This window comes from Chenopodium quinoa, unplaced genomic scaffold, assembly GCF_001683475.1.
Source record: "Chenopodium quinoa cultivar QQ74 unplaced genomic scaffold, ASM168347v1, whole genome shotgun sequence".
Taxonomy (NCBI): Eukaryota; Viridiplantae; Streptophyta; class Magnoliopsida; order Caryophyllales; family Amaranthaceae; genus Chenopodium; species Chenopodium quinoa.
Window position 1 is genome coordinate 2,711,866 of NW_018742418.1, and position 12,061 is coordinate 2,723,926.

The 12,061-nt window shown below is 36.9% G+C and overlaps 2 protein-coding genes across 2 annotated transcripts; one reads left to right on the forward strand and one right to left on the reverse strand.

The window, feature by feature from the left end:
- The first annotated feature begins 205 nt into the window (after positions 1 to 205).
- Positions 206 to 6,650, forward strand: LOC110709223 (anthranilate phosphoribosyltransferase-like). The gene is made up of 10 exons (XM_021887433.1): positions 206 to 754; positions 1,872 to 2,351; positions 2,516 to 2,673; positions 2,979 to 3,062; positions 3,158 to 3,210; positions 3,602 to 3,683; positions 3,962 to 4,069; positions 4,276 to 4,399; positions 4,512 to 4,597; positions 6,113 to 6,650. Exons 1-10 carry the CDS (start codon positions 379 to 381, stop codon positions 6,332 to 6,334), a joined length of 1,773 nt encoding a protein of 590 aa, XP_021743125.1. The 5' UTR covers positions 206 to 378; the 3' UTR covers positions 6,335 to 6,650.
- A 231-nt stretch (positions 6,651 to 6,881) lies between these two features.
- Positions 6,882 to 11,870, reverse strand: LOC110709227 (ribose-phosphate pyrophosphokinase 3, mitochondrial-like). Its single transcript, XM_021887439.1, has 7 exons — positions 10,717 to 11,870; positions 9,305 to 9,620; positions 9,110 to 9,205; positions 8,901 to 8,969; positions 8,085 to 8,213; positions 7,659 to 7,758; positions 6,882 to 7,234 (listed from the first exon to the last, which is right to left on the reverse strand). Exons 1-7 carry the CDS (start codon positions 11,094 to 11,096, stop codon positions 7,101 to 7,103), a joined length of 1,224 nt encoding a protein of 407 aa, XP_021743131.1. The 5' UTR covers positions 11,097 to 11,870; the 3' UTR covers positions 6,882 to 7,100.
- Between the last annotated feature and the right edge of the window lie 191 nt (positions 11,871 to 12,061).

The following is a 12,061-nucleotide window of genomic DNA, read 5'->3' on the forward strand; positions in this document are numbered from 1 at the left end:
GGCGATAGTCGATCGAATCTGCGATGTAACTAGATCTAAGGTGATTTGTACTTGTGTTGGAATTCTAAATTTCCTCGAAATTCTTTGTAATTGTCGTTTGACTATCTTTCATTAATAAAATTCTTTTTGTTCTTAAAAAAAAAAAAAAAAAAAAAAAAAAAAAAAAAAAAAAAAGTTGCTAAACTTCTTTTTTGGTTAACTTTCCTTAACTGCTAGGTAGCTGGGTATTACCGTCAATACATCAAAATGGTTCTACCCTTCGCTCGCAGTTTCTGCATTTAACGACTACAAACATATTTTACATAGAACCTCCCATTTTTGGACTTCCCAACAATAACAAAATCAAAACCAGGTGCGAATTTCAGAAAACCCCCAAAAATGAAACTCGTGCTAAATCCCGATCGCATTTACCCGTTGACTTCGCCGGCGCCGGCGAAGCTCTCTGCCGCTAAAATCACCAAACCGCCGCTCCTTCAATTTACTCCGGCGAAACTCCACCGTCCAATTCGCCGGAGATACGGGCTAACCATAAACGCCGTGATGACCGATTCGATGAAAACGGAGGATTATTCCCTCAACGAAGAAGATAGTGTCCGAAACCCTGCGCTATCGACAACGTACCGACGTCCGGATATTCCGAGGCCTAATCAGACGGTTCTAGAAGCTCAAGGTCGTGTTTGTACTGGTCCCACTCAGACCAAGCCTCTCACCGAAGAAAAAGCTAGAAAGGTTTTAGATACTATCTTAAAATCAGGTCCAATTTATTGCTTTTTACTTTTTTTTTTTTTTTTTTTTTTTTTTTTTTTTTTGTTTTAGTTATTTAATCTGTGTTTCTAATCAATTATACTCCGTCTCTAAAATTTGTTCCTGCTATAATGGATTAATGGTGATTGTCTCACAGAATAAGTAGACGAGGGGAGTAGTAGTTCAAACAGTTCAGTTTTTAGTTATTTTTACCTGTTTTTATTGATGGTTTGGCAATTGGCATTGATAGTTCAAGAGCATAGCTAGATAATGTAGGATTGTAGAGTGAAATTAATGTGCAATATTCCGATCATCGGTTACAAATTATTCTGCGCTCGGGCTGTTTTTAGTTTAACTGTTGTTAAGGTTATGCATAAGAATTGAAGGAGTGAATATAATTGTATTCTATTTCATGGCTAAACACGAAATAGTGATTGTATGTTGCTATTTTTGAATTGGGATGTAATAGTGCATTTGATGATGAGTATGAGATAGTATGGAATTAGAAAAGTTAGTTAAGTGATTGAGATATATGGAATGGAGGAGGGAGGTTTTTTATTTGCCTGTTGTCATTACCCGTGGAACTCAGTACATTAGTTGCCTTTTCATCTTTGATGGTGAACTAGATAGAAGTATATGTTATTCTTTTAATGATGTAGAGGTTGGGACACCGGACACCACATGATATTGTGATGCATTTAGTTTTGTGATTTGTATTGTGAAATTCTGTTGGTAAGTATTTGGCTGCTTATTGTTTGGGCCTTGGGAGTAAGTTGCAAGTCGAAAATGTTTGTAAGTGAATTTCGGAGTACAGTAAAGAACTTGTAAAGGTGTTCTAAATTGGAAAGAAGATGCCTGTTTCTTTATTGTTGGGGTTTAGAAATGGTGTAGGCTGTAGGTAGCATATGCGGATTAATAAGTTAATTGCTTGGAAATTGAGTGATTTTAGTTCTTTCTATTGCAAAACAGACCCACCATAATGTATCATTGTAACCACTTAATTTCTCTGATGCTTCCCTAACACACCCCCCCCCTCTCTCTCCCACAGACACACACAACAAAACATCTACTTACAAAAAAGGGTGGAAAATGAATTTGCTCACATTGGTATTTCTGTGGATGATCAGCGAAGGGGGAACTCAAAGATGATGATGAGGTTTCAAAAGCTCAACTTGGTGCCTTCTTTGCGGGAATGACAATCCGAGCCAATGCCTTCCCTGAAGCTACCCAATGGAATGAAGGTGAAAGGCGTGCCATGAATGCTTTCTGGCCTGAGCTAGTTCGAACTCTTCCGAAAGATGTAATATTTATAGCTGATCCAGAAGGATCTATAATGGGTCTAGGAAGTTGTGTTGGACCACACTATACAGGACAAGATGCTAGGGAAATGAGACTTGTTGGTGCCTTACGAGAAGTTCTTGCTGGAGGTCATCTAGGATTCGAGGAGGTTCAAGGCGTACTAAGAGATGTTCTACCTCTAGAATCTGAGGATAAATCAAGAGGGGTGAGCGAGTCATTACTTTCAGCATTTTTGATAGGTCAGCGCATGAACAGGGAAACAGATCGAGAGCTTAAAGCGTATTGTCTTGCGCTTGATGATGAAGTTGGTAATGCCCCTAATTTGACAAAATATGGGGCTGATGCCCTGTTGGCATATCATTTAGAAGTGTATTTTGCTTATTGCTTTAAAGGGGCACTATATGTGGTAAATAACTGGTTTTGGTTCATCATCTCAAATGCACTAGTTGATTGTTTATTTCTAAAAAATTAGGTCCTCCTCCTGTTGCTGATGTTGAATCCTTGACCCATTATGGTGAACCTTATGATGGCAACACACGCTTTTTCAGGAGCACATTATTCGTAGCTGCTGTGAGATCATGTTATGGTCAATCATCCTTGCTTCATGGTGTGGACTGGATGCCACCAAAGGTAAGTTGTTTGTTATATGGAATAGATAGACAGTAGGAGCAAATAGAAATATATAGTGGTGTGGCTCTCTACCATTCAACGTCAACATCTAAAAGAACTTCAAAAAATATATATATTCAGATAAGCTGTGGTACACTGGTATGCTCTTAATGTGCTTGTCTCATAAATCTCTGCCAATACTGGTTGCATTGCTCAATAGTTTCAAAACTCATTCCTTTTTGATGCTCTGGAAGTGATTCTGTTGCTCATTTTTTTTTTTTTTTTTTTTTTAATAATAAATATGAATGTTTTGACTTTTTGTTTAGGGTGGTGTAACTGAAGAACAAATGCTGCAATTTATGGGGGCTAATACTCACTTGACGGCACTGCAGGCAAAACAACTTATTGAGGTTAACCTCTATATTATGGTTCTGTGACAATGTTAGCTTCCAGCTGAATCCTTGGACTGGCTTCATGATATTAATTTTTCCTTATTGTTTATCAGGATGAAAATGGGGGCTTTGCATATGTAAGTCTACGAGAAGTTCGTCCATCTCTGTAAGTTATAGCTCTTGTCTCAAATTCTATGTTTATATGTCTGCATGAGTAAAATTATAAGTCTTTTAATACTGTTGTTAGTTGTCACTGTCAAAGAGAGTTACACATTTTGACAAACAGTGACAGCAATCAAGTATAATAAACTTAATAAGTGTACAGTCAGTTGATCCTTGCCTCTTGAATTGTAGTTTAAAGATTATTACACTTAAAATCTTAAATAATGTTAACTTCGCTAACCAAATATCTGAAGTTTCTTAAAAGTGGTCATTTCTGCTTAATTTATTTATTTACTCCAATTAGGAGGTTGTTGACCCTTTACTTGTTCTGTGGCGAGTCCCTCTTTTGTTGCATAGCTTTCTACTATAACAGTCCGAATTGTATCTTTCTGCAGATACTCATTAATTGGACTGAGAGAACACATAAAGAAGCGTCCACCACTGGCAACATCTGAAAAGGTTCAGCAGTTTGTCAGGGTAAGTTTTAGGCGATCCACTTATTGGCATTTGGCAATTTGGTATTGCTTATGAAATGTGATTGAGATTAAGATTTATGTATAATGTATACTATCTTGCAATATCCAAGATAGCATTTTCTGACGTGTCATCTTTGAAATCCATTGAGAACTGTTGTTTTCTAAATTTAATTTTTTGTATCATATTAGCTATATGCTTACTGTTATCAATGTAGTTAGCAATATCAATTGTTTTTATGAGTTTGATATAATGAAAAAGAAGATAAATGGTTTGAACAGGCTCGAGGAAAGGAATCTATTGTTGCAGGATTTTATCATGAAGGATATGAAGAACCACTTTTAATGCTTATGAGAAGAAGAGGCATCCATGCTGGCTTAGTTGTCAAGGTCAGAAAGCTTTCTTGTTTTCATTTTAATCTTTGCTTTAGCTTGTCCGCCGCACACCCCCCCCCCCCCCCCTGTAGACCATTAATCAGAAATGCTCAACTAAATGGTTCTAGTTCAGTACACTCATCTGTTGGCACATCTTTTACTTATGGCATGACTTTCCAAGTAAAAACCTTCAACTTTATAATACAGCTATCTTCATGCAGGGTGAAGAAGGGGCACTGTCTATGACAACCAGATTGCGGCCCACAAATACATCAAAAGGACTTCCGGTCAATTATTGTTCTGGATTTCGGTCATCAGTCAATGGAGCTGCATTTGAAGCTGATGGTGTGTTATACTTTCCACCAATTCTTCAGTGTTTTGAACTTATTCCTGGCTGTTTGTTATTTCCCTTTGATTAATCTCTTTAATAGTTGAGGCTGGCATGTTTATGATTCAGGAGTCTCACGGGAGGCTTTCTGCATGGAAGTGAATGCAAAAGACTATGGTTTTGAGCCCTCAGATACTCCAAGGACTGATAGATTGGTAAGAAAGACTTTTTTTTTGAGGTCTTTACTGATCTACTTTTCATGTTTGAAATTCTGCGTTTGTAACATACTTTGTGAAATTTACGAAGTACATGTTCAATTTTCCCAATCTTGAACATCTTTTTCAATTCGGAACAGCAGATATCTTTCTTGAAATGACTTGTCCGATTATCCACCTTTGTATAATTGTTTGATTGTAAAATTGTATGATTGTCCGATTATCCACCTTTGTACAATTTTATGATTGTCCAATTATCCGCAGATGTCGTATGTGTGAATTGTATACTTGTTATGTGTCGATTGGTTCATATTCATGATATTGTTAAATAAGCAGGGAATTATTAACATGACCTAAAAACAAAGCTAATTGAATCAATTGAAAGTCAAGTGCATTTGAACAAAGCTTTTTGAATCAAATGAAAATCAAATGCATTCAACAAAGCTAATTAAATGAAAGGAAAGTCAAACACATTCAAACAAAGTTTTTTGAATCAAATGAAAGTCAAATGCATTCAACAAAGCTAATTAAATGAAAGGAAAGTCAAACACACTCAAACAATGCTTTTTGAATCAAATTAAAGTCAAATGCATTCAACAAAGCTAATTAAATCAATTGAAAGTCAAGTGCATTTGAACAAAGCTTTTTGAATCAAATGCATTCGGCAAAGCGTTTTGAATCAAATGAAAGTTAAATGCATTCAACAAAGCTAATTGAATCTATTCAAATGAATTGAAATGCTTGACTCTTACATGGCGGTTAGATTATACTTCCTCTGTTCCCCTTAAATTGAAACAATTTCCATTCTAGGAAGTTTCACAAATATTGAAAATTCCTTATTTCCACTTGGTTTCTCTCTCTCCTCATCACATGGCTCTCTATTTTAATGTCTCTTTATCTCTCCTCACCGTACAATCAGTGCAATACCTCCGGTCCTCCATGTTGCAATATTTAGAGGAAAAGAGGAAGTAACTGTTTAGTGACTTGGTCCTGTTAACCCTGTAAAACCTGTTTACGTAGGAATTTCACTTTCTACTGTCCAGTTATTTTGTGTGTGTGTGTGTGGACCTGTTAAGAATAAAGGGGTAGAATATTATCGACACTAGCTTATTTCATGGCTAGTTTTTGATGTTGCAATATCAAGTCAAATACCCCTCAATGCATATCCCACACTTAGTTCTCTCTCAAAAAAAAAAAAAAAAAAAAAAAAAAAAAAAACCCTTACACTTTGCCTTAATATCCTATATGGGTTTAGCCTGTGATTCTGTGATAGGTGGGTACCCCAGTGAGAGGGTAGCAAAGAAAAGAAAAGAAACCTTTTAAGTACTTTTAGTCTTTTAGAACATATAGATTGTGAAAATAAATATGTAGTATTAAAGTATCCTAGGGTTCAGTTGCATTAAACCTATGACCTAAGCCAATCTTCCTTTGGATTCTAGATCATGTAAGTTTTTTGCAATTTGTTCCTCTTCCTAAGGTACAAATGAAAAATCATGAACTGTTGACTGACTGCAGGTGGCAAAGAACATAGAGCTTGGTATAGCAGCACTTCGTGGGGAGAAGGGCCCTGCGTATGATCGGATTGTCTTAAATGCAGGAATTGTGGATCACTTATTAGGTTGCAGTGGTGCAGAAGATATTACATCAGCTCTAGATAGGGCTAGAGAGGCCATTGACAGTGGTAACGCCTTGAAGAGGCTTCTAAATTACATCAAGATTTCTCATAAAGTGAAGTGAAAGGCTCTCTGGAGTGTTGTTTCTTTATGTACATCAAAGCCAAATGTGTAATTATATTCTTTCGTTGTTTATCATCTGTTTGAAGTCTGTCGGTTTGGGTATTTTCTTTAATTAGTGGTTTAGGTTCTACATTTACAAATTACAATCTCTTTACAAGGCTGAAGAATGTCAGGTTTTTTTTTGTTTTATTTTTTCCTCTCAATTTGGCGAGTCAGAAATTTTGTTAATGTAATTTCTGTAGGAAAAGGGAACCTAAGTTTGGAAGTTGTATATTTGACAGTTGCAATGACATTTTTTCCATGAGAACTGAGTACAACCCCATTGCAGTGCGAGCTAATCCTAAGTTTATTTACTGTGTGGTTCTGTTTGAATTGCATGTCGCAGGATTTTTTTATTTATTTTTAATTCCAAGAACTTACTTTGGGAGTAACTTCAAATAATTAGATTATTTTTTTAATTTATTGGGAAGTGTTATTGCAAAATTTAAGCATAACTTCTGAAGTAGGAGCCCTTCTTGCAGTCAGAATACTCAGAACCCAGTCAAGAATTTCAATGAAATGAAAAGAATTTGATGTCTACTATCTCATATAATTGTTGCTGTTTAAGCAACTGCTGAAATTCCGTCAACAATTTACAATCTCTGTGAAACCAAAACTCTTGTATACTTCACAATATGCAACAAACAAAACTGACAACAAAAGATTAGACTGGGTGAGTTACTAAAACTCATTTTGTGCACTACTTTTTGCTAATTGTCGCAATTGTATTAAATCTGAAGAGCTGCAGCTATTGATCCAGCAAGGCTAATGACTTCAAAAGGAGGCCGGTTCTTCACCTCCTTCACTGTCAGAGGGCAAGAGTCAGTGATCCAGAAGTATGACATTCCCTCCTCAGGGCAACCTGTGAGTAAAATAGTGAAATTGTGAACCCACAGCTGAGCACCAAAAACTTGAAATAGTAAATTGAGTTTAAAGCATGAAAGTAAATAATCCGTACAATAAGTACATTCTTCGCTCCTACAAAAATCCGCCACATTTGATTAAGAAGCAACTATCCTTTAATCATAAAATTTCACATCTCCAACCATACGGTACATACCAATCTAGTTTTTCCTTGGAACAATTGATCAAGGGTAATATGACAAAGTTTGAAGTTGTATTTACTATTTCTAGAAAGTGGTTCTCTTTAGTGATGGCCTAAATTAGCTACGTGGCGGAATATTTGGGATGAGGGTAGCATATTCTATACCAATATGAATGACACTGCGATCATAAAACTTTGCTACAAAGATTTTAATCAGTTGATCACAGTTGAAAAAGCGTACCTGATGTATCAGGTTTAAAGCGTTCCCATGATTTATTTGGAAATATTCCATGTGTGACGTACGCACTGATCTTTGCAGCTCCATGAGCAGCCAATACTTTCTAGAGGATATTACAATTAAAAAAAGAAAACAGGGCAAAATGAATGAGTGCCTCATGTGTAGTCAAAACAAAAATATAATAAAATAAATTGAAATCATAGGGCATCATTACTCTATTCTTTTACGAAAAAAAAAACTACAGCAATACATTTGTTTTTCAGAGAATTAATCACCAGCAGTGAGATAATAATGCGATAAGTGTAGTTGCCATGGCTTTTTCAGCAACAAGGAACGAATGCAAGTGAAAAGTGAGAAATTACAAAACTGATAGGCAGTAGATGAAACCCAAAGCATTAGAGAGCAACTAAAGTTCATAAGAGAATCTACCTGACATTCTATAAGGGTGCCACCTGATTGTACTAGGTCATCAACAATCACAACATGACGGCCTCTAGGATTACCCTCCTTCAGACGAACAATACGTTTATCACCTTCTCGAACTTTTGCACAAACTATCTGGACATCAGAGGTGTACTTAGTATCAGTAAAGTTAAATCAGCAATACAAAATTCAACTGCATCATACAATGTAGTCTTTTGTTTAGCAGATACAGAAATAAAAAGCTGAGTGTGTCGCAGAGGTCCTTCTGACCATAGTCATTAGTTGTAGAGGTAAGAGTGTTGTGGTTAGACCTTTCTACCCTTTCCCAGTAGAACATTCATTAAGAGTTAACACTCAATCTGTGGCACAAAGCATGATATCCTCATCTAATGACTCAAGCAACTCAGCTACACAATAGGCTTCATTAAACCTCTATGTCAAAGAAAAAAAAAATTATAGGTAGTTGATATTTTTTTCGCTCCCACGCTTTAGCTGCACTTTTACTACTTTTCAATTCATTCAGATGTGTGCACTGAGATTCAATACATATCTTGCACTTTTAAGATGTTTTTCCACTGGTGTCTGACATTGTTTGAACTTCTACACATCAAGAATGATAATTTATCCTTAACAAAGGACAGATAGAGATGGACAGAAAGATTTCAAGAAAATTGTGGAAGATAAGTAATTATTGAAACTTTTAGTAGATTGAGTGATGACTAAAAATGCAACAATAATATATCTGATTTAAATCTTTAAACGTAGAAAAGTGATACAAGTATTGAGAGCTGTCTTTTACAGTTTTACAAATAACAAATTTACCGTAGGAAAGTGTTGCAGCTGCTTATGAAAGCGTTTCCATGCACCATCATCAGGAAAAGCAATAGATATCTGAAGAAAAAAAGGGATGACTCATCGTAAGTACCAGGATCATGTCTGAGGGTCTCCTTATCTCACAAAATAGGTTTGGGGGCATAACTAGCTTGGATAATTCAAGACACATACAAAATTTGATCTACAACAAACCATACATTGTCAGAATCAGGCAGTTGTTGCAATCTCTTTTTGAGCAAAGGTATTCCACTCTCGAAGCATGGCAATATTTTGTCACCAAAGTAAAATCTTTCCTAAGTTCAGAAAATAAATAAGAAAGGTCAGTCATACTATCAAAGATAAATGAGCATTAAGAGGTGAGGGCTTTAGAAGAGGGGCACTGCAATGCAAACCTGCAAGGCATGTATATCGAATGTCACCAAGCTAGTAGGGCCTCCCCTTGAAATTGGTATATTTGACAAAATCCTAGCAAGAGTGAAAGCAGTTGCAACGTCCCCTTCATCTTCCATCCGCTCAGAAGTGCCAGTAGGAAAAAAGGGAAGGACAAGGGTGAAGGAGGCAACAAAAAGCTTCGGCAGAGCATATATCACAGAGAGTTGCTCAAATATTACACTAGGGGAACTGAATGATGCCAAGAAAGCAACATGCAGCCCCCGTATACCTTGAGCATTAGATATGAACAGGTTGGGGAAGCCATCTTCAAAAGTCCTAATTACATTGTAATACAGTGAGATAACCCTCTTAAAAATGTTGAACCAGCGTGACTGATACTAGCACAAGATGATGATATTTTAAGTCACTAAATATAAAGTCCAACTAACATGCAAGATTAGGAAACCTAAGTCAGGGCTCATCGAAGCCCACCATGTGCTTCTCCTAACACCTGTTCCCCAAATTGCTGCTTCTGTTACGTCCACAATGATGAGTGACTCTCCAGGCGAATCAACTATTCGAACTCAGCCCTAAACCTTAAATTTCTACAGAGAAATAAAGTCTAATCATAAAACATGCCTGTTAACAGTATTAATTTTCCTTCGGTTAAAATTAAAAATCAAGGTTGCATACTTATCATTTATATGCCATAAACAAATAGCAAAACAACCACACCAAAGTTTTAGGACCGCTGAGGTCAGCTATATCACCATGGCATCTAAAATCCAAAACAAAAGCTTGTAAGAGTCCGAAAATTGAAATTTAACAAATACTGCCACAAGTCTCCAATAGTAATCCCATTTATATAACTGATCAGCACATAATAATCTTCAACCCAAAATTTTGATTGAAAAAGTTTCATACCTTTGATGCTCTTTACTCAATAAAGTATCACATTATTATGCTACAAAGTCCAAAAAAGTTACAGCTTAGGTAGTAGAATTATATCCATTCTCATAACATGTATTAAATTGCCTGTTCTTGAGCAATGTACGCTTCTAAATTCTAATAGAAGCAAATGTGTATATAAGGCTATGATGATCCATTTACGGGGGTACTCCGTACAATTATATAAACAAGCATTCAAGAAAACATTAACCCAAGAAAAGTTGGTCACTCTTCCAAGCTTAAGAAGCAAACAGTCCAGAAAACTTCACATGGGTCCTACCTAATTTTCCATATTCACACACTTGGTTAAAATTACTTAGTAGCTATCAAAAACTGACCCCACCCGAAAACCGACAGAAACATAGAAATCGTAGATATACCAATTTGTTATCTATATCATACTACAAGTAATCTAATTGCTTGCACCAAGATCAATAAATCATATAGTTCGATAAAATGTATCAAATAAATTCAATGAAATTACCTCCAAGAAATGCTACGAAGTTGGATAGAATCAGATTGAGAGGCAATTCTCTCAGCAAGAGCTTTAGTTTCAGGGCAATAAAAAAGGCAAATCTTCTTCGAAAATTTGACAGAATTCTCCTGATTTGAAGACATTTGAAATGTGGGAGAATTGGGGATGATTTCAATTGGGTTGAGTTTAGAGATGTGATAATCAACCATCGTCCAATGCCGACGATTTTGGGATTCGCATCGGAATGTGGGTAATCTTCCGATGAATGTAATTGATGGGTTCAAGGAGATTGAAGAAGAGGGATTTAGGGTTTTAGAATGAGAAGAAGATGAAGAAGAAATGGCGAAATTTTTGCAGGGATGAAGATGGTGGTTGGGAATCGCTGCCATTTGGCGGGTTGGCTAAGCAGATGAACACAGGTTATTGGGGTATTTTTCAGCTGATCTAGGCATATAGGTTGGGGGAGTTTGTTACATGTCTGTTTTGAGGGGATTTAACTACTACCCCGGTGTCTCGGAATAACTACCTCCTTTAGGACTGGATCGTAAGCTGTGTGTGGCTCGCCTCGACTAGTGCTCGTTATAACGTCTACTCGTTAAAGATTTGAGCTGAGTCATTTGCGAACTGTTAATATATAAGGAAAAATTGTCAAAAATAATACAAACTTTGAGCGGTCCGCTAAAAATAAGTCAAACTTTTGATTATTTCTGAATCATACAAACTTTGGTGAGTATCCGCTTTAAACAAGTTATTTTACCTGCAACCTGAATGACAGGTTAAATTATTTTTTTTTAATAAATTTGTTTAACAATGTAATTAACTCTTAATAACAACTTTAATTATGGTTGATTAACAATTAAAACTTTTCAAAAAAAAAAACTTAACAATTTAAATATTTTTTTAAATTTTCTTCTTCTTCAAAAAAAAAAAAAAAAAAAAAAAAAAAAAAAAAAACCATCTCCTGATTCCTCCACCAGCCACCCACCACCGGCGCCCCCAAAATCCTTCCTGACGCCGGCCGCTTTCAGATCCCCCTCCCCGATGCCGCCGCCAACCCCTTCCTCCACGCGTCACCGTACCCCCTTCCTTCCTCCCCGACAACCAACGAATATCCTTCCCAAAACCCTCCCTCCCCCGTAAAACCACCAAAAACCCATCCCCCACCCCGAAAAACCCTAATCGACCCCCGAAAGGGTGTTCACTGGTTGTCGGGGATGACGCGCGGGGGGGGGGGGGGGTTTCGTTGCCGGCGCCGGGGGAGGGGGATCTGGGTGCGGCCGACGACGGGGGGCTGGGAGGTAGGCTGTGCCGGTGGTGTTGGTGGCTGGTGGAGGAGATGGGTGGAGTTTTTTTT